This window comes from Gymnodraco acuticeps, unplaced genomic scaffold (assembly GCF_902827175.1).
Source record: "Gymnodraco acuticeps unplaced genomic scaffold, fGymAcu1.1, whole genome shotgun sequence".
NCBI lineage: Eukaryota > Metazoa > Chordata > Actinopteri > Perciformes > Bathydraconidae > Gymnodraco > Gymnodraco acuticeps.
In genome coordinates this window covers 1,341,916-1,369,208 of record NW_022990047.1, presented here as the reverse complement: position 1 = coordinate 1,369,208, position 27,293 = coordinate 1,341,916, and the positions used below count along the sequence as shown (strand labels likewise).

The 27,293-nt window shown below is 41.9% G+C and overlaps 3 protein-coding genes across 3 annotated transcripts in view; all 3 read right to left on the bottom strand.

Annotated features, from left to right (window-relative positions):
• Window positions 1-377: 377 nt before the first annotated feature.
• Window positions 378-3,079, bottom strand: LOC117545700 (kelch-like protein 1). Its single transcript, XM_034215602.1, has 8 exons — window positions 3,044-3,079; window positions 2,758-2,946; window positions 2,458-2,636; window positions 2,020-2,374; window positions 1,536-1,681; window positions 1,246-1,400; window positions 962-1,119; window positions 378-858 (listed from the first exon to the last, which is right to left on the bottom strand). The coding sequence occupies exons 1-8, from the start codon at window positions 3,077-3,079 to the stop codon at window positions 676-678; spliced, it is 1,401 nt and encodes a 466-aa protein (XP_034071493.1). The 3' UTR covers window positions 378-675.
• An 836-nt stretch (window positions 3,080-3,915) lies between these two features.
• LOC117545758 (choline kinase alpha-like) lies at window positions 3,916-15,826 on the bottom strand. The gene is made up of 11 exons (XM_034215705.1): window positions 15,388-15,826; window positions 14,016-14,124; window positions 13,759-13,872; window positions 13,406-13,539; window positions 13,227-13,331; window positions 10,717-10,775; window positions 9,844-9,931; window positions 9,606-9,714; window positions 5,157-5,257; window positions 4,985-5,066; window positions 3,916-4,843 (listed from the first exon to the last, which is right to left on the bottom strand). Exons 1-11 carry the CDS (start codon window positions 15,639-15,641, stop codon window positions 4,787-4,789), a joined length of 1,212 nt encoding a protein of 403 aa, XP_034071596.1. The 5' UTR covers window positions 15,642-15,826; the 3' UTR covers window positions 3,916-4,786.
• Window positions 15,827-23,012: 7,186 nt separating this feature from the next.
• LOC117545699 (transmembrane 9 superfamily member 2-like) overlaps window positions 23,013-27,293 on the bottom strand; it is a 37,517-nt gene continuing 33,236 nt past the window's right edge. Inside the window, exons 10-17 of the mRNA XM_034215600.1 lie at window positions 26,185-26,235; window positions 25,702-25,834; window positions 24,884-25,003; window positions 24,738-24,795; window positions 24,316-24,475; window positions 24,059-24,210; window positions 23,841-23,952; window positions 23,013-23,305 (exon numbers count right to left, since the gene is read on the bottom strand). Coding sequence (XP_034071491.1) covers window positions 23,117-23,305; window positions 23,841-23,952; window positions 24,059-24,210; window positions 24,316-24,475; window positions 24,738-24,795; window positions 24,884-25,003; window positions 25,702-25,834; window positions 26,185-26,235 — 975 coding nt within the window. The 3' untranslated portion in view covers window positions 23,013-23,116. The remainder of the gene's footprint in view (window positions 23,306-23,840; window positions 23,953-24,058; window positions 24,211-24,315; window positions 24,476-24,737; window positions 24,796-24,883; window positions 25,004-25,701; window positions 25,835-26,184; window positions 26,236-27,293) is intronic.

Genomic DNA, 27,293 nt, shown 5'->3' with positions numbered 1-27,293 from the left:
CAATGCGATGTTTCCTTTCAACGGCTGAAAGTGCAACCAGCGGGCCTATTTAGCTGTTATAATAAAAATACGTGTAATAGGAATAACGGCATACAAATCTCAGATTATTATCAGCAGATTCAAGTATTGTGATTTTGCCTCTGTGAAATGGAATTGAGTGCTTTTAATTGAGACGAGATAGAGAAATGCATACTGTCTTGATTTTTGTCTGACATTTTTACAAACCAGTTTGGTTTTACCGTTACAACTTCAAATACTAATAAATACTCTAATATTAGACTGGGTCGGGGTTTTCAGCATACCCTATTTTGGTTCTTATTTTTAAATAACCTTTATAAACCAATACAAAACATTATTTAAATCTCACAAACAAGGGAGAACAGCAGAGACTTTATATATAAAGAACACACATGTACACATAGAGCACTCCATTTTCTTTAAAATTAAGTAATTATTTTTAGTTATTATTTTGTCCAGGGTAATACAGTGATTTAGGTACATGTTTAACAGTAATATACCTTTACTAGTTAACTTTAAACTGCAGGATGGAGATTTTAGAGAGAAGATAAAACAGATAATTGTTATCCATCTAGGCCTAGGGAGATTATTTTATATGCTTTATATTCACAAAATATGTGCAGAAAGTCTAAAAAAAAAAAGAAGGTAACAATAACATCAAAAGTGAAGATAAAAGACAGATTCATAGCGGGTGGAAATGGGTAGAGGAGTAAACACGCTGATGGAGAGAGTTTGAAGATCCAACCTTGCAACAGCGTTGTGCTCTATACTCGGCAGGAGGACCTGGTCCCCTACAACTGTCCCCTGTCCTGCAAATGCAACTTTCTCCGCCCTGTGCACCTAAAAGAAAAAAAAGATAACACAAGTCAAATGTAAGGCATCAATATGAAAGAAGTCTTTGTATTTCAGATACACATTAGTGATGTGAGGAAGCTTTTTGTACCTGGCCCCATCTCTTTGACTGTACGCAGAATGATGTCACCACATTTTCTGTGTTGTTCCCACCAATTATAACCAGCCTGTCAGTGGCACCCAGGAAATACAGAGTAGGGAGGTCTGCATCTGCTCTGGCAAGGGTGGGAAGCAGCTCAGACCAGGAGTCTAAAAAACAAAGAGAATACATAAGCACCATTTATTTTGTTGATGTCAGAATATTATCAAAACGGTACAAACTAAGGTTGATGGTTAAAAAAAACCTATTCCTCTTGCAAACATGTTCTGCCTTACCATGCCTCGTGTTGTACTGCAGCAGCAATTTCTCTCCAGTCCTCTGGACGCTCCCCAACACGTAGAGACACTCTCCGAGGCTAGTGGCAAGTGGCACATCATAGGACAAGGACATGGTGAACTGGAAGTCAATGAGCGGCAGTGAGGAGACAAACCTGAGGCAGAGATCAAATTCAGTCACTAATCGATCAACAAATAATGGAAAAATTGTATTTAAGGGGAAAACATATCACATGTTGTTCTCAGTATCCTTCCATAAACCTGCCATCACTGTTAAAGAGGACACAAACCTCCATGTGTCCTCCCAGGGATCATAGCGTTCTACAGCTGTGTAAAGAGCTGTGCTGGAGTCTGGGGTCACCAGTGAGTCCAAGTACCAGCCTCCCACAGCGTAGATACAGCCTTCACAGGCCACTGCAGTGAAGTGCCTTCTGTGCTGTGGGTGCAACATATTCAATAGTATTAAAACAAATGATTGCAGAAAGAAAGGCATGTTTAAAATTAAAAAAAAGCATTCTTTATTAGTTATTTTCTCACATTCCCCTTTACATCCAATAGTACTTCATTTAGATGAACGTATTCTTTAACAAGGGGTCACAACAACATGTATAAGGTCTCAAATCCAAAACATTTCAACATGAGAATATGAAAAACAAAATGTATAGAAATTAAATCAATTATAACACTGAGAACGTAAATAACACAGGTATAAAAAAATAAAAATAAAATAAAAGATGAACGGCATGTTTAATTTTGGGTAAAACAGACACTAACCTTAATCATAGGAGCTGTGGAAACCCACTTATTAGTGGAGGGATTATACCGTGAGGAGGCCATCTTGAACTCCCAGCCTCTCTTCACACGCTGCCGGTAACCTCCAATTACATATAGGTAGTTATACAGCACCACTGTAGTGAAACACCACTTATCAGCCCTGAAGGGAAGCTCTGTGACTGGATACCAGTGTCCGCTGTCCTCTGAGCCTCTGAGGGTGAAGATATGTCGGGCACTTTCAGTTTCCGGGTCTTTCCAAGTAGTCAGGTTCTCTTTCCTAAGGCTGCACATACGTCGGTCTCCATGTGTCCTCCTCAGGTGGAAAACTTCTTCTTTCTCCTGATCCTTCAGACACCTGAGGAATTCACCAGTTTTAGGAACAACAAAGAAACGTGGTCAACTGTAGGAAATCCTAATGACAGCCAAAATAGTGCATACTTTATGAGGTGAGGTAGCTCCAGCAGGTTTCTACTCAGGTATGTGAACACAGTCCTCTTCAGCTCCACACAGCAGATATCCTGAGCCAGACTAAGGTAGGACCGACAGTTTCCTGGGCTGAGTTCGAGGACTGACAGACACTTTGAGAGGAAGGCCTCAGCCAGGAGATAGCTGCTGACCTCCAGAGTTGGAAAGGGAGAAATATGTTTGGTTTTAGGGTGAATTACAACACTAAGCAAAAGCATGAGATTTCCGAAAGTGACATGTTTAAATAGACGTAGAGAAAGGAAGTCCGTTTACCTGGATGTGGTAGCCCAAATCCTCCTGAGGGACTTTAAACTTATTATGGAAGGAGAACTCAAGAAGATTGTGGAAGACGGAGGAGGACACATGGTCCAGGAGGATGAGGCTCTCTGAAGTCTCCCTCATTCTGGATTGGGACAAGGCTCGGAAGTACTCACTGCACTGTGAGAGCCTCCCAATATCCACCTTAAAAAATGAATTATTAAACCAAGATTGTTGTGGCCTCCAGTTCTATCTGGTTAACTTGTACAGTTTAGAAATGTGTGTTTTGTTGTTTACCTACATGGAATGCACATGTGCTGGTTTGCACTGTAACCATGGTTTCATCTCCATCTCCAGGGTGATATGTGCGAAGTGCCTCAATGGTTTTCCACTCCTCTGAGTCTGATCCTCTATCTGTAACACCTGGGGATGCTATCCGATTTTTGGCTGCTGGAAAAGCTCCCCATAGTCTTGTAAGAACATATATGAGCCAGAAGCGTAACCCCTAACACATTGCCTGAGAGGATCCATCTCATTGACGGTGTCAGATCTAAGTGAAGACAATTATAACAGTTTTAATACAGCCTGTACCATTTTTTTTGTTTAAACTCCACAGGTTTTAAGATGCTTTGCATCATACAACCAGTCCTACAATCACACATTCAGACTGTAAGTGCTGCAAATGAGAGGAGACAAGCTCCCAATATTACAAGCAGCCACAGCAATGGCAAATAAAGGACAGAACGAGAACGACTAGTTGAGTCCATGTTTCACTGACTCATCTACTTTTCCTTCTGCAACGCTCACCGTCAAATACTTAAGACAACATGCCAACAGAAACAGCTTGTTAAAGAAGTTGGTGCAATGCAACGCTAGGCAAACTTCAGAGTTCCTGTTTGTTCTGCTACAGATCCAGTGCATTCGGAGGTCTCTCGATCTTTGAGCAGTGCAGCTCTTTCTGGCTGGTCTATTTTTGGCACTTGGAGGTGGGACAATAGTCAACCGTCTGCGATGAAACATGGTCTCCTTCAAGCTTCACGTCATCATGGGGCAACTAAGTTACTGCTGCAGTTTTAAAAGTAACTTTATGTTTCACAAAATGTATCGATACATTTGTAAAAATGTATTTTAGGGCCAATGTATTTATGAGAAAAACAAATGCATTGACACAGGTTCTAGACACATGTTTATTAGATTTAAACTAGTAGTTTGTACTACCATAACCAACATAAAACAGATGACACAGTATGAACTTCAACAGGATGCGCTGCTTTAAAAAACAAACAGTTAATGAGGCACAGTAAAGCGGCTAGCTACTATTCAAAAGTAAACTGACAAAGCTTTGTGTCAAATGTAGGACATTCATGACATTTGGTGAATAAAGTAGCTTCTGTCAAACCCAGGAGACTGTCTAGATAAACATAATGGTATTTAAATAATTGTAGGATCTATTTAAGCAATTTAGCTTAATTTAGTTGACTACAAGTGCCAGATGTACATTTTAGTTACATAAAACCATAGATGAGAATGACATGTTTACCAGATGATGTTACAGTCATACAACGATAAATAGAAGAGAAAAGGTAGCAAGACAGTTACAAAAATGTACAGTTAATAAATCCAATATTACTGACATAAACGTACACTTGTTTACCCATTAGAACAGTTACATTGATACTGTACAAAATAGCCCTTGTGGAATATGTTGTTGAATGTGGGTAATTAAGCTTTTAACTTCACATTATTGGACCTCCAAAGAACCCTAATGCAGAATGGACCTCAGAAAAAAGGAGCAAGGCAGAATAAAAGAAAAAACTCTAAAATAACTCAAATTTAGAGACATGACCAGCATTGTTTAGTACAGTAGCCGACCATCATGTTGACTGAGCCCCTCAAATGCCCCACAACCAATTTGAACAAGCCGTAGAGCTTTACCTGCTCTAAAATAACATGTACATACATTACATGTATATCTTCCACCCAACATTGCTTGTAGTAAGCAGAGTTGCATACTACTAGTACATTTTATATCAAAACGTGGGAATCAGGAGAAGGCTTTCTTTAACTTGAGGTAGCCATCAAAGCGGCACTGGGCATAGTCCTGTAAAACAATATAGTCTACTTTAAGGCAACATTTACAAATGTAACATCAAATATGTGACTGACAAAAAATCATTATGTTTATTGAAATAAATGTACCATGTGTTTGTTTTGTAATGTGAAATAAAATAAAATTCCTTACCATGTATCCAAACTCGATCTTGGAAATCTTTGCTTGAATGATGGACCACAGCCCCCAGAGGAAATGTGAAGCTAATGCATACCTACAAATCACAGCAAGAAAGGACCAGGGCTATAGTGATTCTGCTATAACCTTTAAATCATACATAGCGTTGCTGTAGATCAAGTTGTACCTGTTAGCTTCAATTATCATGGCCTCCTCCTCCTGTGTCTGGTCCTTGGACATGTCAGAGTGTCCTCTCTGCTGTGCCAAATAACTTCTGATGAAATGAAGCTGAAATTAAAAACAAGTGACACGTATTAAAAAAAAAAAAAAAGTAGAAAAGTGACATCCTCTTTGTTTACACATTTTATGATTGCCTATATCTGCATTATCTAATGTACTGCACATTGCCATCAGGAAAACCAAGTGTCTTTACTCAGAAAATGGAGTAAAGCAACTTAAAAAACGAGTGACCCCTCCCCCTCCCACCCAGCCTATATCTTCTTCCAGCTTCTCTCCTCTGGATGGCGCCACAGGCTCATCTTAATAAATACCACCCAATTCATAAACGGCTTCCTTCCAACAGCACCTGTGACACTTAACTCCCCTCACTACTCCACCTTACCACAAGGTCCTTTTTACTGACCCATATTGTTCTGCAGGCACTGGAAAGATCTCAATATTATTTTTGCTGCTGCTTTTAATTGATATATTCATATCTCACACTGCACTGTAACTTTTATTCATGTACCTGTGTTATTCATGTTTTATTATCTTTGCTTTGAAATTAGTGTTTTAAAATTCCATTTTTAAATATGTTACTGCTGCAATATGTCTTAATAACTTTGAATTGCCTTGTGTTGAAAGGTGCTATATAAATAAACTTGCCTTGCCTCAATGAGCTGGAGGTTTCCTATAATTTCACTGTCTTTCAAAAGTACGTTTCCTTTTTGTGTGCATTGTTTTGATGGTTATCGTTTCTGTTCATTTATTTAACTGCACTGAAACTGAGCTCCAATGCTGTACCGATACAGATTCCAACAACACCGTAGCCTGGTTATTCATCTAGCCTAATTATTAAATCAATGATTGCCATCTGACCCTGGCTAAATGACGCACTGCGTGCTAATAGAACCGTCCTTAGGGCAGCAGAGCAGAAACGGTGGAAATCCAAACACCAAGACAACCTCCTAACCTATCAGGCTCTCCTCTTTCTCTGCTTCGATCTCTCAGGCAAAAAGCACTTTCTTTCCAGATAAGATCCAATCTTCCTATTCCAATCCCAAAAAACTATTTTCCATCTTCTCCTCCCTCCTGGACTCCCCCAAAGCCCCTTCCCCCTCCTCCCTTCTGTCAAGCGACTTTGTTACCCACTTTGAAAAAAAGGTTGATGATATTCGCTCTTCTTTTTCTGACTCACCTTTACTCACCACTGGGTCACCAGACCCTCCTTTCACCCACACACTGACCTCCTTTTCCCCTCTCTCTCCAAGTGAGGTTCTTACCCTCATTACCTCTGCTCGCCCTACCACCTGTCCTCTGGACCCTATCCCTTCAAACCTCCTTCAGACTATCGCTCCTGATATTCTACCGTTTCTCACCCATTTCATCAACACTTCTCTAACTTCTGGTCACTTTCCAAACAGTCTCAAGAGGCGCTTTCACACTGCGGTACTTTTCCCACAAAGGTTCATGTGAACTTAGTTCATGTGAACTCTTTAGTTCGCATGAACTAAGTACAGATCGCGTTCACACTGGAAAAAGTCCCTGGGGGAGGATTAGGCAAATGAAGCCGCTGACGTCACTTGTTCTTCTTCTGCTTTGGGCTTACTGGCAGGCCGCAAACCACTTCACGGCGTATACTGCCACCCGGAGTCCCCGACCGGAAGTCCCCGGAGTTAGGGACTGGCTTCAGTAGAAGCTGCTGGGACTCCCAGCAGCTTCTACTGAAGCCTTCCGAGTAAATCGCCAGAACGCCGACACCTCCTCATCTCCACCGCTCCCATGTTTTATTTTGTGTTGCCATAAATTAGTCTCTCTGCATTTCTGCGCTGGGCTAATGCTAATGCTAATGCGAGGATAATAAAATGGCGGCTTCACAAAACTTTTTGGGAGTTTTGCGGGGCGTGGTTTGCAATCCTTCCAGCCAATCAGAAATATAGCTCTTTTCTCACAAAAGAGCCGCTCGAAAGTCCCTGCTCTCTAGCAGGGACTTTCGAGGGGGTAAAAAGGTTCACATGAACTAAGTTCACATGAACCTTTGTGGGAAAAGTACCGCAGTGTGAAAGCGCCTAAGGAGGCAAGAGTAAACCCTCTCCTAAAGAAACCCACTCTCAACCCGTCTGATGTTATAAACTACAGGCCTGTCTCTCTCCTCCCGTTCCTGTCTAAAACACTTGAACGCGCTGTCTTTAAACAACTCTCCTGTTATCTCCATCAGAACAACCTTCTGGATCCGCACCAGTCTGGTTTCAAGGCAGGTCACTGCACAGAAACGGCCCTCCTTGCTGTCACTGAGGAACTGCACACTGCTAAAGCAGCCTCCCTCTCCTCTGTCATCATCCTTTTGGACCTGTCTGCTGCATTCGACACGGTGAATCATCAGATCCTCCTTCGCACTCTCCAAGAACTTGGAGTTTCAGGCTCTGCACTTTCCCTCATCACCTCATACCTCAAAGACCGCACCTACAGGGTTACTTGGAGAGGGTCGGAGTCCGACCCTTGTCAATTAACTACAGGGGTCCCTCAGGGCTCTGTTCTTGGTCCTCTCCTCTTCTCCTTGTACACAAACTCGCTCGAATCTGTCATTAGCCCGCATGGTTTTTCATACCACTGCTACGCTGACGACACCCAATTGATTCTGTCCTTTCCCCGCTCAGAGACCCAGGTCGTCGCACGCATCTCTGCTTGTCTAGCTGACATCTCTTAGTGGATGTCTGCTCATCACCTCAAGCTCAACCTTGACAAGACTGAACTGCTTTTCCTTCCGGGAAAAGATTGTCCCACTCTTGACCTAACAATCAACATTGGCACCTCGATTGTTTCCCCAACTCAGACTGCAAGGAATCTGGGTGTGATCCTAGATAACAACCTGTCCTTCACTGCAAACATAGCTGCTACAACCCGCTGCTGCAGATACACGCTTTACAACATCAGGAAGATACGTCCCCAGCTGACCCAGAAAGCGACGCAGGTTCTGGTCCAGGCTCTCGTCATCTCACGCCTAGACTACTGCAACTCCCTCCTGGCTGGTCTACCTGCATGTGCCATCCGACCTCTGCAGCTCATCCAGAATGCAGCGGCTCGTCTGGTCTTCAACCTTCCTAAATCCTCCCACACCACGCCGCTCCCTCCACTGGCTTCCGGTAACTGCTAGAATCCACTTCAAGACAATGGTACTTGCGTACCATGCTGCGAATGGATCTGGCCCTTCCTACATCCAGGCCATGGTTAAACTGTACACCCCAGCACGTGCACTCCGCTCTGCATCAACCAAATGGCTCGCTACACCTTCGCTGCAAAGCGGACCCAAGTTCCCATCAGCAAAAACACGTGGGTTTGCTATCCTGGCTCCAAAATGGTGGAATGAGCTCCCCATTGACATCAGGACAGCAGAAAGCTTACACACCTTCCGGCGCAGACTGAAAACTCATCTCTTTCGACTCCACTTCGAGCGATAGAACTATTAACAAAGCACTTATATACTAATAAAGGACTGGCTTACTAAAGCCAGTTGAGTAGCACTTGAAATGTTTTTGCTCTATGAAACCTGATGTACTTATATGATTCTGTTTTCTTCAAGTTTGTATTTTGTTGGTCGAACGCACTTATTGTAAGTTGCTTTGGATAAAAGCGTCAGCTAAATGCAATGTAATGTAATCTGAATACAACATTTGCATAAGCAATTTTAACCACTAGATGGCACTGTATGATCAGAGCGTATCCATTTCCCAAAAGAGATGGCCTTATATTTTTGGTTTAAACATCAACACCGTGAGTCTCTTTTGTGGGACTCTGAAGGATTGGACTTAAAGGTCATGCAAAATCCACTTTTTCATGTATTTTATACATAAACATGTGTCCCCTCTGTGTAAAGAGATTCTGAAAGTTTCAGGGAAAAAAATTCGCTCACTTTTTGTCCTGATCCATTTATATAATGGATGATGTACTTATATGATTCTGTTTTCTTCAAGTTTGTACCTTGTTGGTTGAACGCACTTATTGTAAGTTGCTTTGGATAAAAGCGTCAGCTAAATGCAATGTATTGTAATATAATATAAAAACCTGTCTGAAAATGAGCTGATCAGATGTTGGCCACTTTATGATGTCATAACGATTTTTCTGGCTTGAGTAAGCCCCCCCCCCCCCCTCTTTTTAACCAAATATCTCGGTAGGGGCGTGGGGAGTGGCTCCTTATTTTCATCTAAAGTAACAGACAGAGAATCAGCACTTTTGAAACAGGGCTGAAACAGAGGGGTTTATGGGATGCTACAATGATCTGTTTGGTATTTCGAGCCAAACACTTCAGAGACATGTTTTGTATATATATCTGAGACCTATTATATATTGATGAAAAACAGTATAATAGGGGACCTTTAATAGGTTAGTCTACTTTTATTCAGCCCTGGTTTAAACTGACCTGCTGCTCTCTGGTGGGATAGTTCTCCTGTGTGGCTTTGAAGAAGGGCCACTGGTTATAGGTGTAGTCATACATCCACTCACAGAAATGGTTCCCAAAGTCAAACCCCCTGCATGAAAGAGTAATACATTAGTCATTTAAAAACAAAAGAGCACAATCTTTGTGTATGCATCTAAGTGTAGTCCAGACAACATATTTCGTATCAGAATGAATCATTACTGTTGATCAACAACTTTACCTGTAATTGTAACTGCTGTACTCAAAGTCAATCAGCATGAGTCTGTCAGTGGTGTTGGGGTCCTTGTCTTCCAGTATCAGAATGTTACCTGCAGCAGCAAAACAAGATTTTCTCTTAATAATAATAATAATAATAATTTCAGCCTCTGTGGGGTTAAGACACATCGACTATAACTGAACTTCAAGAGTCACATTGTTTTGCACAAAGAAGTGCTTTTTGTAGAACATATACATATTGTATATGTTGGCGATTGAGAGGTTTTGAATGTGGACATGCTCAAATGTACTTTTGGCCTGGGTTGGACACCTAATTCCAATTTGAGTGACAATGTTGGCTTTATTAGATAACAAAACGAATAGACAGGAAAGTAGGAGAGAGGGGACACGAGAGCCACGTGGATGCCCTCAATAGTGGTAAATCCTAAAACTTGTGGCAGTATGAATAGAGACCTTATCTCATTCACCATGACAATGTACAAAGCCAGCTCTGTGACAAAATTGTTTTCCTAGATAAGTGTGGACAAACTTGACTTGCCTGTACGGAGGAAGAGCTGCAAAGCTACCCATATGAGCAAAAACTGTCACAGTAGATATATTGGCATAATCACATATCAGCTATGTGTATATTTGGCAGTTTTCCATATCTTTAATATGTCAGTTCAGATTAAGTAGTTATTCTAAGAGACATTCCCATTTATTACAAAGCTATTCCCGACCGCCACCTTGTATTCTTCATCTTCAAATACAGGAAGATGCATATGAATTTCAGCAGTTCCTATTAATAACTACACCCAAGCCTTTCTTTGACTTATGGTTATAACTGCTAAGGGTTGATCAATTAGCCAAAGTTAGAAGTTTGAGGATTAAAGTGTACCTTCCGTGACGTCATTGTGGCAGAATACCACTGGTGATTTAGTCTCGGCCAGCAGCGCACTGTGGTGGGGGAAAGAGTCAGATGAACAGAGTCGATGATGACAGAGAAAGGGAGAGGAAAGAAGGAGCTTGTCAGTGATGCATTTGCAGGCGGTGTTACTTGCTAATCATTAATACCAATTTTAAAGAAATTAGGCGAGTATAAAATATGATGTCCTAGAGCAGGGGTCGGCAACCTTTTTCATATGAAGTGCCATTAAAAAAACTAATTGTTATCAGCGTGCCAACGATCGAGAATATTAAAGGGGGGGGGTTGTGGAGCTTGACGCTCATGAACTGTCAGCAGGAGGGCGGGGGGAGCCTTTGTGAAACAGAAGAACAGCTAAATAAATGCAACGGCCTCCCAAGAAGAGCTCGCCTCTCTCCAGTCATTTAAGCTAAAGTGGGTTATTGAAGCTGAAGCTTGTTGCTTCTGCCCTCCTCGACTACGGTCTGGGAGCCGACAGGAAAGTTCAACACACAGGTGGCAGTCCGCCCCTTTGTAGCATATTATTTCAATGAGAGATGAGCAGATCACCACTGGGCTTTCAACTAAATACACAGCCACGCAAAAACTGCGGCATTTATACAGCTCCTTATGGGTACTGCAATCTGTGAAGTGCTTTCCTCTGTGGTGAAACGATCAGCACTGCACCACGGAGGAAAGCGGCAGAAGGTCACCTGGAGTTAAAGAGAGCGGGGCTGCGCTGCATGCATGGCTTCCTTCTGCAGGTAACGGGGAGACTCGCTCTGGCGGCGGTCTCGTTCAGGATCCGAAAATACAATTTAAATATTTTTGCACACTTATTCCTACTCGGCTGCCAGGGTGCTCACTCACACCAAGCCCTGGCAGCACATCACCCCCACCCTGATCCACCTACACTGGCTCCCAGTCAAGCACCGTATCACCTATAAACTCCTTCTTCTGACTTACAAATCCCTCCATGCCCTCGCCCCCCAATACCTGTCTGACCTTCTCCGCTACCACACTCCATCCCGGAAGCTAAGATCATCTGGACAGGATCTCCTCTCCACCCCCCGCACCAGGTTGCGGACTTTTGGTGACAGAGCCTTCAGTGTGGCATGCCCCACCCTCTGGAACTCTCTCCCCCCCGAAATCCGCAGCGCCCCAACCCTGGACATTTTCAAAAAAGCCCTCAAAACGCACCTTTTTACCAAGGCTTTCGCCACTGTATAGTTAGTTTAATAGGTTTATTTTTCCGCTACTTCCCCCCCCCCCCCCACCCCCTTAACCTGTCTGCCTTTTTTCCCCTACTCCCCCCGCCCCCTACCCGACTTGTAAAGCGACCTTGGGTTTCCTGAAAGGCGCTATACAAATATTATTTATTATTATTATTATTATTAGTGTGCCACTGGTTACGGTGCCGCGTGCCAGCCAGGGGTTTCCGAACCCTGTCCTAGAGACTACAGTTACTACACTGCAGCAATGACGGTATTTTATTTTTAATAATTATTCATTCAAATGGTACTGTAAAGAGGCATACTAGGCAAAACTATACTGATTAATTCAAAGCATCTATGTATGTAACCCATAAGATCAATCAATCTATCAAACATCAAGCCAAGAAGATGGTGCCTTGAAGTCTCATACTGTGTCAGTGGGAGACTGCTTCAAATCTAAAAGATAAAACATGTGCTCATAGATAAACAGTGACAATAAACACTGTGCTGATTATCTATTGGCTGCCAAGGTCAGCCCACCTGGAGGACTCAGCTGTGAAGTCGTGGAGGGACTGGGACAAAGGTCAGTTATTAGACTGAAAAGGAAAAGAGTGTCCTGTTACACACACACACGTCTCGTGGTTTTTAGTGCTGATCCTTAAACATCAGTAGTAACAGGCTAACCTGACCAACTTCCTAAAATCTACACGACATCAGATTAGGTTAAACATTATTGTCATTGTACAGGATATTGAGTGAAGACAATGGAATAAGGGTATGCATGTGCTAGATACAGTGTGAGCAGTTGAACAGTATTTACAGTGGGTAAATTACAGCAAATGATATGCGATGGCTCTGACCAAACAACATCTTGTTGACACTTGGCTTAAGCAAGTGATTGCATCATGTTTCTACTTCCCCTCAAAATCAGTTTTTGACACTGACTGTAAAACTCTGAATCACTAGGGTTTGCATGTTCAATGATCCTCCTGCTAAGTTGTGATTTACAAAAAGAGAAAAATATGATATCTATTGTATTGACGTGTTTGTCCTCGTACATGGGTATCTGCAAGAGTTATAATTGCCAATAGTAGTTTTTTGTGTGTATATTGTATTTTAGATTATTTTTCAAACATTTTGAAAAAGATTCTGCTCCCTCAATGACACTGTTTTTCCTCATCTCTACTTACCCTAACTTTGAGGCTTTATTTATACTTAATGATGGTCACTTAATGCATCACAATATTGCTTTTATATTTATGTATATTTGATTCCTGTGCCCCAACTCACCGTAGATTCTCCAGCTCAGCAGGCAGGTCTAATTTCATCAGCTTCTTGTACTTCTTCACATGTGCTTCACGTACAAAATTAAGCTTCATCACTTGATCCACGTATCTAAAGGAAAAAGAAGACATTACATCCAAAGCAGATAGTTCTAGTCAAAGAAAGAGATACCAAGATGTCCTTACTTGTCAATGGTCCCAAAGAGCCAACTGGGCTCTTTGTTAAAGGGCATGCTCATTTCATGGAAACATGCCACCTTGGTGGCAATCTCAGCCGATATGGCAGGATCGGGAAGTTGATGTGTGCGCATGCAGGTATTCTGGAAAAACAGATAAAATAAAGATGATACCAATGCTTCCTCTACCTAAGGACCAAGCTCAAGTATTTTATGGATTTACATTCTACTTACAAAGTAAAAGGAATGTGTTCAATAGAAATTCAGATTAGATTTTAACCCTGAATGTTCAATACTTTGAAACATTATTTTGTTATGTATGAATGTGTGTAAGGTGTATGTGTGTGTGTGCATATATTATACCGGAAAGTACTGTTCTAAGCGTCCCTGGGGAAAGATGCCGTACAGTTTTGGTCCTAAAGTTCGTTCTGCCAGGATGGCGAACATCACACTTTCCAACACCAGGGAGTCCACACCCTGTGTCACAGAAAGACAGACAGAAAGACAGTTTGATTACATTTTTGCTTTAGTTTATACTTCCAGGCAGACAATAATGATAGAAGAATGACTACAGAAATTATATTTTCCCCGATAGTAGTTCAACAGCTGAACAGAACAACCTGTAAGATGGCACCATACACTCTGAGGAGCACGACGCGAGGTTCATCTGCGACAGCAGGCACATGGTCAGGCAAACAACACAGGTAGAGCAGATTACTCAGCCCCCCACTGCAAAACAAAAACACCAGTGCTATCACATCAGGGCAAAGTTAATGTCATTACACATAGCTACAGTATATAGTAATTGGTCACTACACCACGACAATACGTGCAAACCGTGTCTAAAGTGACTGATCACATGCACTAAGGCTGCGGTTTAGTCTTTTTTGATTCCTAACTGAGCAAAATAACCTAAGTGGGAGCGAGGATAAGAGCTATTTATTACTCTGGACGATAAGGAAAGGAGCTTAAACACTTCCTTTATTATCTCCATTTGCATAGAATACACTGTACCATCCTGTACGAAAAGAAAGCAGATATGGGTATTAAATTAACACATCTTTCACTGTTGTCCACGTTTATAGAACCTACATGAAACATCATGAGAAGCCACACTCCAATGTTTAGACGTGTCTATGTCTATAGAAGTCTAGATCTATGTACAATTGTAGTTTTACCACAGCAGACCAAATGAAGTCCTGTTGGATTCTCCTTCACATCTTTCCTTAACTTAACCCCATTAAGTTTTTCACTAAGGTTAATGAAATGTGGTTATAAAAAGACATAGGACCTGTTTGTTTTATTCGCAGCACAATACTGTCCTTGCCTAACTGGCAGCTGGCTCAGCCTTAGTAGGCTACATGGTGCACCTGCTGCTCAAATTGAGCCCTGTGCTGTTTTTCACCTATATATATATATATATATATATATATATATAAATATATAATATATAATATAAATATTTATATAAATATAAAATATATATATATATATTTTAGTGCACTCATATCACATTGTTTATATACTTAAAATAGTATGGTTTATTCATATCCACACTTAAGCTGTTTAATATTGTTTATATTACCACTATACACACATTACTCTGAAACTTCACTGCTTTACACACTCAAAACAGAACATAAAAAATGCCTTTGTTACTAAATGTATAATTTGTAATTTAGTTGTTCCCCTGTGAATAGGCCATACGATACACTACACTTTTTGTGGCTGTACACATAATTAAAACAAAGAATAATACAATAATTATTATTACAAATGTGGTGTCCATTGTAAGTACATAATAATGTGCGATGATGTCAAGTAGCTATCTTTGTTTTGAGGGACCCCAAACTATTACATTGGGATTCGTAAAAGTACGCCATAACGAAGTCAACATTTTAGACTTAATTTAAATACCTATAGTATTAAGATAAGGACATTATAGTGATGTTATCTTCACTAGGCCTACAGCTGTAATTTCACATTATTTACCTAACAATGCTTATTTGAAAATCCCTTTCTTCGACGGTCTTCCAGGACCCCGCCAGGAAGTCTCTGCACCAGGAGAACGCCCTGCTCCGGGTGTCCCGGTCAACCTCCTCGGTTCTCCCATCCCGGAAAGCCTCTGCCTCCGAGTCGTAATCACAGTTGGCCCCAAATAAAGGACTCGGGGTCCTAGAATGTCTCTCATTGACGAAAAGCATGTCCCTGACTCCGCTTCCCGTCACATTTCCACCCGACTGCATCGTGAGTTTCCGGGCGGAGAGCAAAGGGAGACCGGTGTTATATGTCGGTCTGAAGACAAGACAAGACTAGGCTTGTTTGAGACAAGCGAGACCTGCACAGACCTGCGCAATTTCGATCAACGTCTTGCTCGTGCGTTGCATGATGATTAGTCATTTTGTCCGACTTGCTCTGGAGGCTCGCCTACATGAGACGTTGAAATCTCGCGGGACAAAGACGCCCGCAGCCTTGAGAGCGAGGCGCAGCGAGGCGGCGCAGTTCCTCTCCACGGGCTGCGGAAGCGAAATGCTTGATGGGAAACGACCAGTGGCGGCGGGTCATTAGGGGCAGGTGGGGCACAGCCCCACCTAGTGTCAGAAGAAAGTATTACAAATAATGATTACAAAAAAATAAAAAATAAAAAATAAAAAAACATATAAAATATATTTTAAGGTCATGTTTAATAATCTGATTCGTCTGTACATTTCTGTTTTAGTCTGTGTTCTTCTAATTAGTGTCTAGAGTGCCGTTTTGAGCTGTTTAGAGCCATGTGGGACAAAACCCGATCCTGCCCCTCCCTCTCACAGTCTAAGTGAACGGTGATTGTAAAAACTACACTGCGCATGCTCAGAGTATTTTTCTATTTAATGTGTGTGGCAAAAAAATAATGACCGTAGGGGCATAGTGCTCCCATCCCCACCATACGTCATCTCACATAATTCAGAATTGATTGGCTGTAAGTACTCACGTGTGCAGTGCTGCGAAACGTCACGTGTAGTTTGAAGAGGAGACGAGAGAGCAGCATATAGCTAACATCACCAGCGATTAAAAGAAGTAAAAAACTGAAAGAAAATGAATGAAGTTGACCATTTACTGGAGCACACATTTGAGACACTTAGTCTCGGAGAGAAACTGGAGGTAAAGCGCCTCGGTGCCCACCATCCACCGGATTTCCAAATGGTCCAGACTGCGGGCAAAGTTAAACGTGGGTTTAACGCTGAGTGGTTTGCTAAAAAGAAATGGCTAACGGCGAGCATCCAGAAGAATTCCCTCTTTTGCTTTCCTTACCTGCTTTTTGGTGAAGATCAAGGTACTTGGTCGAGGACAGGTTACAAGGACTTAAAGCATCTTTCGGAGAGGACAATGAAGCATGAGAGCAGCAACAGTCATTTGGAAAATGCTGTAAAATTGGGATTACTTGGAAGGGTGAATGTTGCAGCTCAGATTGACAGCGCCTACAGACGCGGCATTGATTCTCATAATAGGAAGGTGGAAGAAAACAGGTACGTGCTTGGTCGGATCATCACCTGTATTAAACTGTGTGGGAAATGTGAGACAGCACTGCGGGGCCACAACGAGTCGGCGGACTCTCTGAATCCAGGGATATTCAGGTCAATTTTCGAGACAATGTGTGAGGGCGATTCCAGGCTTCAACGGCACTACGAAGCTCAGCTTGTTTTCAAAGGGACATCAAGCACCATACAGAATGAACTCTTGGACTGCATGTATGATGTGTACAGGGAGGAAATAGCCAAGCAAGTGGACAACACATCATTTGTTGCCGTTCAGGCCGACGAGACAACCGATGTCTCCTGTAAATCGCAAATGGTGATTGTGCTGCGATACATTATGCCTGACCTCACAGTTACAGAGCGTTTTTTGGAGTTTGTGGAAGTAAAGGACAAAACTGGTGTAGGTCTCTCTAACAGCATCAAGGCTGTTCTGGAACCCCTGAAGCTGAAAGAAACACAGCAACTGTGTTCAGCAAGGATGAGCATCCTGAAGGTGTTTTTTGCAGATCTAACTGCTTTTTCCACTTTTTTCTCCGGTGCTCCAAAACGTGTTGCAGCTCTTGCAGAGGCAACACAGAGACGCATCCCACGGCCACCGGCTGTGAGATGGAACTTTAAAAGCAGAACTGTGAACGCGGTTTGGGAGACCCGAGATGCACTACTTCAGTGTATGAAGCATATACGCGCACAACCAGGATGGGATGCGGTCACCATAAGTGAGGCATACGGCCTGTCAAAGAAACTGCGGGACCGAGCATTTATGCAGCTCCTGGAGTTTTTTTCGTTGCTTATGCCAGAAGTGGATGTTCTATACAACACTCTGCAAAAACGAAGCATCGATGCACCTGGGATCAACAGCGCGCTCTGCCGTTTCAAGGAAAATGTTCAGAAAATGAGGCAGAAAACTGATGCATTGGCCGCCACTGCTCATGATGGAACAGACGAGCCAGGCCGACGAGTCAGCAGCACAGCGCCGGTGATGAAGGAGGCTTGTGACACAGTCATCTCACAGGTGGAACAGAGGTTCTCACAGAGTGACCATTTGATCGCTGCAAAGCTTGTTGACAGCTCATTCTTCCCACAGCATGTCCTGTCATTTCCTACACCTGAGCTTGACTGCGCCGTGAAACTGTGGCCTGCGTTGGGAAACAAGGAGAAGTTGAAGTCTGAGCTGACCACGCTCTACCGCCACAGTGAGCTTCACACTGGAAACACTGCCCTGTCTCTGTTGAAATCCATTCACGAGAACAACTTGGAGGAAACGTTTGCTGAGACTGTTATTTTGGTCAAAATAATAGTGACAACTCCGATGACGACATCCGAGTCAGAGAGGAACTTTTCCACCCTCAAAAGGATAAAGACTTTCACTCGCAACACCATGGGACAGCCGCGACTTAACGCATTGGCCATGCTTTCAATTGAAAGCCAGTTGATCCAGCAACTACAGGACTTCATCCCCAAAGTGATAGACACATTCTGTCAGAGGAAGGACCGCCGTGCCGCTTTTCTTTTCAAGTGAGCCTTCAGCTTTGTAAGTTCATTTATGTCATATATTTTGTTGATCTTCTGTGTTTTGCCTCTGCTGGATCGATTGATATTGTGACCTCGATGATGAGTGTCTGTGTTTTCCTTATATTTACAGTCTATGGTGTTTTAATGCTAAAGCATTACGGTTGTTGTTATTGTTAAGAATTACTTTGTGATGGTGACCTTTACTCCATGTATGAAGGTGCATTACTATGACATCCCCACGCTGTGTACGTAAATGTATGCGCTCACAGTGTTGCTCCTGTGGTCTTCAGTATATAATTTGACACTCCCCCTCTCTCTCTGTCCCCCCTCTCTCTCTCCTCCCTCTCTCTCTCTCTCTCTCCCCCGACCTCTTTCTGCCCCCCCAGTTTTGTACACCTAGAAACGCCACTGGAAACGACTCGCTGGTATCTCGAGCTGAGCGCTCATTGGTGGTTTTTTCCACGTGCTGGTGATGAAACTCTCCAATTGGCTGGGCAAAATGTTGTTGTTTTGTGTCAGTTTTACGTCGCCACTTCCATTCACATTTTTCATCATTGTTCCACAATATTTATCATCATTAAATTAATATCCATATATTTTATACTATACTTGCACTGCTTACCGTTTTCATACTTTATATATCTTAGCATATTCATACACTGTTCATACTGCTCTCAGGCTGCTGTGTATATCAAGTGTATTCATACCCCTCACTGTTTATTCATCATTCAATTCATTCTATATTTTATTCTGTAGATTGTGTACATTACTTTTCACTTTACCGCTTGTTGCACCTGGTTAGAAGCTAAACTGCATTTCGTTGTCTCAGTACCTGTAATATGTGCAATAACAATAAAGTTGAATCTAATCTGGAGCAGGAACAAATGTATTTACTTAGTACATATCTGACATTAACGATTAAACACATGTGTGCATTCTTTATAAATGCAAACCGAGTCAAGCCGACTCCGGAGGTGGCGGTATGCACCTTAAAGTTGTTTGCAATCCGCCAAAAAACCGAGAGAAGAAGAAGAAGACGAAGCCGACTCCGAGCATGGACTCCGAGCTGTCCGACTTCAGGCGAGCTTTTTGAGACCTCCCCCGGCTGCAATCGGCTATTCTCGTCTACTTTCGAGTCGAGCCGCAACGCGTCTCAAACAAGCCTAGTGTCTCGCTGGCGTTCGCAGTTCACCGGTAAGGCTACGCAACCGGAAGAGACAAGCAAAGCGGGATAATCTGGTACGCATGGGTGGGCGCAGCGGGCGGTTTGCAGCAAGTATTAAAGTATAATGGCCTTTTAAGATTGGTGTTTCTCCTCGTCGGACGCGCAGCAACTGGTGATTTGCACAGAGGTAAACTGGCATATTCATTGTCCAATCACATTTCGATGACCTGTTCTTAAGCCTGTTCTAATTGGTCATTTATATGTGGTAACTTTGTACGTCATCTGCCTGCACACTGAAGGACTCTGGGAAATGTAGTGTCCATGTTTGGCAATGCTACTGAACCCATGTACTGAACGTTGTGTATTTTGAACGGTTTGGTTAAAGAGCATATTTGTAAAAACATGTTTAAAGAGAGACATTGATGTAAATGGTAGTTTAAGGTATGGATGGATGGATAGATTCTAATTTAATTTCCACCCAGTGAAAAGAGCTACTTGGCTACAGTCCTACCTCTTTACTGCGGCAAACCCTATAGAGAGGCGAAGTCCCGCCCTTGGCCCTTCTACTTCCGCCCCATGGGACCTTATTTCAGAAAAATTGTGTATTGAAGTCAATGGAGAGAGAAAGATTATCTTTCGATCCCGTTTGAATTGTGCCAAGAATTACACATATGATGTTTGTCAATTTAAAAAAATCATTTCCATGTCAACAAAGTCACAGTTGGCTTGAAATCCTGTCTAATATTGCAGTATACTCACTTAATTACAAAAAAAAACGTGTGCAAACCTTTATATATACAGTCTATGGTGCAAACGTGTCTAAAAGACAAACGAACATGGGGAAACCTACTAAGAAGCAAAGTCAGCCTGCAGACGACTCATCTTGTTCTTGTTCCCCCGAAATGGTGATGTCTCTGGATGCTGAAAAAGCGTTTGATCGAGTTGAACGACAGTATCCTATCTATTTTTTACTCTTAACATTTTTGGATTTGAGGATTCCTTCATTTCATGGATTAAACTACTCTACTCTCAACCACTAGCCTCTGTAATCACTAATGGTAAACAATCTGAATATTTCCCTCTTGGCAGGGGCACACGTCAAGGCTGCTGTTTTATCCCCTCTATTGTTCGCCATTGCTGTCGAACCCAAGCCCCCAGGAAGTGCGCCGGACTCAGATGAAAATATTCGTGCTGACTAAACGGCGGTACTACACTTCCGTTTGGTTGCCAGGCCCGGAAACACTTTTTCCCATTGACTTACATGGGGAAAGAGTGGTCTGTAAATCGTTGGATAATTTTTTTTAAACTAAATAAACTACCCAGTATGAACACTTGTATAGCCCTTATTAAAAACATTCGTTCCTCAAGTTGTAATAATGTGCTAATAACGTTATTCTGAGAGTTATTTCCCTCTGCATTATGAACGCGCATCTAACCCACGGGACCGCGCCGCCCGGCACGTTCATGTTACGTGTCTCGACCAATCAGAGCACACTGTGCTCACAGGAAGGGTGCTGGAGCCAGGCTCTGGCTGGAGCCAGAGCCATATAATCAGGGGTGCACATAACTTTTTGGCCCTGGTTCTCAAAGGAGCACCTGGAGATGTTGCTTGGTGCTCATCCTTAAAATGAAATAAATAAACCGGTCTTTATTTGTCAGACACACGGCACAGAACACACAGAGGTGAACACAGAACACACATGCACATTAGCACGACCAGTAATCCTACAAGCTGTCATCACTACCCTCCTGACTGTTCTCCTCACTGTCTTCCTCTCTGTCCGACATGGTAGCTGATGATGTAGGCCTACTACTTTCTCTCTGGTTGAGTCTGCGATTAGCTGCTTGCATCCACAAGTCAACAGCTGGTTTTGGGTCGAAAGTCCAGTTTTAAAAGGATATGTTTGGTTACTGTCCTATAGTATACATTGGAATGATTTCAAACCTGTTTATCCCAATAATTATAAAGGAGTGCCTTGGAAATATGTGTTTACATAAATTGTGACCAAACCGTTTGAACTTAGACTAAAGTGAACTATCTAAACACTCAGAGTTCTTTACCTCACTGAGCTGTAGTTATCAGTCTCTCGGTCTGACTGGAGAGGACTCTCCCTCCACATTATTGTAGAAACATCTTCTTCTTATATCCGCAGCTAGCACCAGATTCTAATAACAACAGCGCCGGTACCGGTGCACCTTCCCTCTCTCCCTCGCTCACTCGCACTTTGGCTGTGAGCTGCGGGCGCCAGACAAGCCAACATCCTCCATTTTCATCACTTACAGCGCCCATCGTACAGGGCAAATGAAACGTGTAACCGGGGTGAAAAGGGTGTTACATTTACTTAATTATGAATGTTGTTACATCAAGGCCGAAAATTAGGATGAGCACCAACGGTCAAAAACATTTTTTTCCCTCCCAGAACTGCCAGCGCAGCGCCTCCACAGATCTGGCGCCCTAGGCGAAAATCAACGCCAGTGCGACGGGCCGGCCCTGAGTTCATATGCAACTCGCAAATATCTTTCTCTCTCTCTTCTCTCTCCTCTCTTCTCTTCTCCCTTCTCTCTCCCTCTCTCTCAATGTTGGTACGCAAATGCGCCTTTTTTCAAGTGACCCGGTGCTCTTTTTTTTGGCCGAGGTGCGCATACGCACCTGCGCACCAGTTATGTGCAGCCCTGCTTATATTGTAAAACGATTTTGAGTCCTTGAAAAGCCCTATACAAATGTATTATTATTATTATACTGAGAGGTATCAGATCTTGCTGTGTAAAATAAGAGGTGTCACTTGTGATGTAGTCTGTGTGGTCTACAGTGAATGTATTCCTGACAGCAACAGGTGATAAGAATCAAAGGTTCCCATAGGATCCCATAGGAAATGCATGCGGGTCATTTTTGACCCACTTATGGAAGCTTGGGGTAGTAATACAAAAACTACAATTTCTTAAAATGTATACAATTTAAATAAAAATGTTGAATGGCAGGATATCCAAAACATGTTTCCTGAGGAATAGCTGGAATATGAAATGATAAAAGAAATTAAGAAAGTAATTACAAAGATACTCTAAGAAAACCACCTCACTGGGTCAAAAAAGACCCACTTATGCATCTAAGGGTTAAAATCCATGACAGTGTCTAGTCTGCACTGCCTGTATAGAATTCAAAAGAACAAGGCGTGGCTTTAATTAAATGACAAGGACAGTAAATATTGCACCGTGGGTTTTATTCTCATTGGAACAGGATGGAAGTCCTGAATTGTCACATAGTAGCTCAACTGGCTAACCAAGAAAACGACTAAACCTAACCACACACCTCTTTCTGCCATGCAATAAACCGTTGGAGCTCACAAGTCATAACAAATAAAGATTGGAGTGAAACTAAATATGCAAAAGTGTATATAGATGATTTGTCTTTTATAAATAATGAGCTCCGTAACTAAATAAACCAATTATTGTGTTATGTATCTAGGGATGATTGCAGGGTGTCAAGACAAGCTGGAAATAATCTTGAGTGAATAAAAAGCTCATATATCACTTATCTCAAAGCCTCACCTGTGAAGAGGAAGAAGATGAGGACCATAATCAACGTGTATCCGAAGTAGAGGAAGGTGCTGGCAGCGCCAACAATTTGTAGCTTTGAGAAGAAGTAATGCACAGAGTAGATGAAGAGATAGACTGCTGTGAAGCCGCTGGTGAGGAAGGAACGCCACCACCAGTGGTAGTCCTGCACACACATTACAAATAATAACATGTTATGTGTACTTGAATTACTATAGGCAAAAAAGTACGAGTATAACATTTATTTTTAACTCATCTTATTCTATTTTACTTGTATATAGTTCACTTAGTCTTGCAACATTCTCTTGCACTATTTCATTTCCACCTGTTTCTCCTTGCACTATTTTTATTGTTGTTCTATGACTTATATATATTTATATTGTATTGTTGGAGGAGCCTGGGTCTTAAGATTTGTATTGCCATAACTACAATGTGGCCACTGTGCAGAGGTCGATAAAGCCTTTGAACCTTTAGACCTTTAGTCAGGAGAGTGACATTAAATAACATATCTTCAAAGGCAAGATCTAGAGAAGAATACTAACTTAAAATATATGAATATATTCATTTGGATTTCTTTCATTTCTACAACAGTGGGACTATGATATTACAATTATAGTATGATTGAAGTATTTTCAAGTTTCAATTGTTTTTCCAGACTCAAGTTTGTGAACTGAGACAAAGTTCTCTGAACATGTGGGTAACTCAGCACACAGGTGGAAGTAGCAGAGCAGGACTGTGGCCTCGGAGCAAGTGATGAGAAGAATAATAAAAACCAAAAACAGGAACCCGAACATGTAGTACATCTGATGTGACCTGAAAAGAACAGAGGCAAACAACATATTACATGATGTACTGTAACAAAGAGCTCAACTACACCTTCCCTTTCAAATCAGGAAATACAGCATGTCTGTGTTCTTACCAAATGCTGTTGAGAATGAAGAACAGTTGGATGAAAATGCAACCAAAGGGCAGGATCCCGCCCATTACGATACCAGGTACAGGCTTTGTAAAGAAAGACTGCTCAGGAATTTGACGAGGGATTTGATTTGTTCTCACTGGTTGCTCGATTGCCTGCATGGCAGCAGAAAGAGAGAGGATTTTATAACAAACTCAAGCATATTTGATCAACAATCAATTATTTCAAGATCATTTGATAAACTCTGAGCTCTAACTCACAGCTTTCTTGAATCCAAAGTAGGCGCCGAGGAAGGTGAGGGGCACGGAGATTCCAAACCACAGAGCCAAAATGGCCACCAGAGTGCCGAAGGGGATTGCTGCTGAGGAACCTTCCACCCAAAGGATCAGGTTCATCAGGAAGAAGTCTGCAAACACAATACTAGGGAAGAGAGAGGGACGGAAGACACAGAGAGGGACAATACATGTGAGCATGATAAAAGAAGTGCAAAGGCATTTACAGCACAACATGAAACCTGATGTACTTATATGATTCTGTTTTCTTCAAGGTTGTGTCTTCCTGGTCGAATGTACTTATTGTAAGTCGCTTTGGATAAAAGCGTCAGCTAAATGTAATGTAATGTAACAACATTTCACTCCAGGGCAGAAACAAAGTAGAAAAATGGAAACCTAAGTAAACCTACCCTGGGCACAAGAGGGCTGTCAGCAACACGTTTGTCTTCCACTTCTCACCTCCGAAAGCTAAAAGCAGAAAACAGAGACATTAGAATGAGCAATAACTCTTAAGACTTTTGTGAAACCGTGTAAGGTGTTTTCGCTGGACTCTTACTTTTGTAGAGGCGAGCAGACACATAGCCAGCAGGCGTTCCCATCAGCACCCAGAGGACCACAGAGCACGTCATGAGGGCCCCTCTGTTGGCCGGCGACAGGAAGCCCAGACAGGCCAGGACTACAGGGGACAAACACTCATCAGTGGGCTCATTCAGCACAACAGTAAACAAATACTTCTACTACTGCTCCTGGTTTTTATACTGTAATACCCCAAACTTGGTTGACGATGTTCTTTTAAAATGTGTCTTCTTGGTGAATCATGTAGTTTAATTGATTGCAGAGGCTCAAGTGGATGTGCTTTAAATCTTGTTCTGAATGTTTTAAGAAGAAATATTTTTCCCATGAATTGTTCTACTGCCCTCTCAATCTGTAGGGATGTCCAATACCATGAAGGCAAATTAAAACCTTGCTCAGGGATTGTTTTTGGATTAAATAATGAGTAAGATAAAAATGTATCTGTTTGTCATGTATGTTCAGCATAACACCTGTGTGATTAATGTTGTGTCCTTTGTGTTAAACATTGTTTTATTAACTACATTTTAATTTTATTTAATATATCTGTGTACATTTAGTTTGCACATAAACCATTTTTAGTTCATATATAATTAATGTTCTTAAATTGTAACTAAGTTGACTAACAAGGCAGCTGTTTAGTTTAATACTGACTGCAACAATAATAATCTGGAACAATTATGTGTGCAAACAAATGGTACACTCCCTGATGTGGTGAACACAAAGATAATTGAAAGTACTGATAGGCAGCCAAATTACTAAGAAGGAAACTATGTATTATAACTGATACAAAACAGTCCTTACAGAGAGTGATGAAGGTCATGATGAAGATCTGGGTGCCCTGTCCAAGGAACACAGACAACAACATTCCTTTCCTGGGGGGCCGGAAAACATCCCCGTGCACCTGCTTCCATCCTGACTCCTCCTGTGCGTCCTCCTGGGAAGAGAGAAAGCAAACAAGCGAGCAACAGTCACTATCAAGGAAGTAATGAATATTTCCATTGATAAAAGTTAAAGGTTAACCCACAACCGAGCAGTGAACACTACCTCACCTGATAGCAGGAAAAACGAGGCAAAGACAGCGAGAACATGGTTTACCAAAAGCTGTAAAATGTGGTTTGAAACTTGTCTATGAATTCACTAAACGTCTTCCTTGAAAGTTGCACAAATATTCACACCACATTTTACATTCTGTTCTAGTGTGCAGGTTTTCTGCAATCACACACCCAAACACCTGATTCAACAACCACAAAAAGGTTCTGGTAAAAGAGCTTCCATTAAGCTTACGTAAGGCACCGAGGATTTTTCCTTGGTCGTTGGAAGCTTTATGAAGTCTGCCTGTGAAATGTAACAAAATATTCATAGTTGTGGGTACTGTGCACCTGGTGTGCTTGGTGGTATTTTACACTGCACAACTAAAGCATTAGCCATGTCACTGTGATGAACACCACCACACATTTAGCTAGAAGGATATTATGTGTAATGTTACATTTTTCAGCTAAATAGAAAAGTATTATCCATGGGATCAAAAACATGTGCAACATTTTAAAGTAACTATTGAAACCCAAATAACATAGCCTCAATAGTGTATGGTCATCAAAGCTTTTAGTATGACTATAAGGTTAACGCTAAAATGGTACCATCTCATTTGAATATTTAATGTGCATGGTGGCGACACGTTGTCCTCTGAGCCTCTGAGGGTGAAGATATGTCGGCAGGGCCGGACTGGGACAATAAGTCAGGCTGGGAATTACACACCCAGCCAGGCCACTACCAGTGTTTTGTGGCATTTTGCTGGATTTATTTGTCAATATTTACAGCGTTGCTGCCCATAGTGATAGCCCTCTAAATCTACTAACAAATAAACATATGGAGATGGGTTACTATTTAAAAAAATGTGCAAATCTATTTAGGAACCTATTCATGTGAACATATTTTAAGTGGGGGTGGACCTCAAATCCTATAGGGGTGTCCGGGGGCATTCTCCCCCAGTAAGATTGTTTTTTAAATGTTGGACTTAAATGCATCAATCTGGTGCATTTTGAGGGGGAAATAAAGAGAGAGACTACACCTATATGAAACAGAACTGTATACATTTAAATAATCATAAAATCCTAAGTATATGGCCATAACCAATAACATAGCATATCCAATATGAAAAAACATTGAAACTTGTTTATTTATTTGTTTTTGGTTCATTTATAGTTGTGAGTGTGTCTGTGCTCCTGAACCAGCCTCTCCTGTCTCCCCCCTGCTACTCTTTGAGGCAGCAGCAAAGACTAGCTTTAGCTCTCAACAAGTTTTTAAAGTTTATCTTACATTTTTTCACCTAGTTAACGTTTTTTTATTATTATTCATCACTCCCCCCTCAAATGGAAATATGTGTTTACATGAAT

Excerpts from the sequence above, each read along its gene's own strand:
- LOC117545700 (XM_034215602.1), bottom strand. The coding sequence starts at position 3,079 with ATGGTTACAGTGCAAACCAGCACATGTGCATTCCAT. Across the intron at positions 2,637-2,757 it reads ATTTGGGCTACCACATCCAG|GTCAGCAGCTATCTCCTGGC; the intron begins GTAAACGGACTT and ends CCAACTCTGGAG. Across the intron at positions 1,120-1,245 it reads GCAGTACAACACGAGGCATG|ACTCCTGGTCTGAGCTGCTT; the intron begins GTAAGGCAGAAC and ends TTTGTTTTTTAG.
- LOC117545758 (XM_034215705.1), bottom strand. The coding sequence starts at position 15,641 with ATGCAGTCGGGTGGAAATGTGACGGGAAGCGGAGTCAGGGACATGCTT. Across the intron at positions 14,125-15,387 it reads TTTCAAATAAGCATTGTTAG|TGGGGGGCTGAGTAATCTGC; the intron begins GTAAATAATGTG and ends TTTGTTTTGCAG. Across the intron at positions 9,715-9,843 it reads TACAGCAGTTACAATTACAG|GGGGTTTGACTTTGGGAACC; the intron begins GTAAAGTTGTTG and ends TCTTTCATGCAG.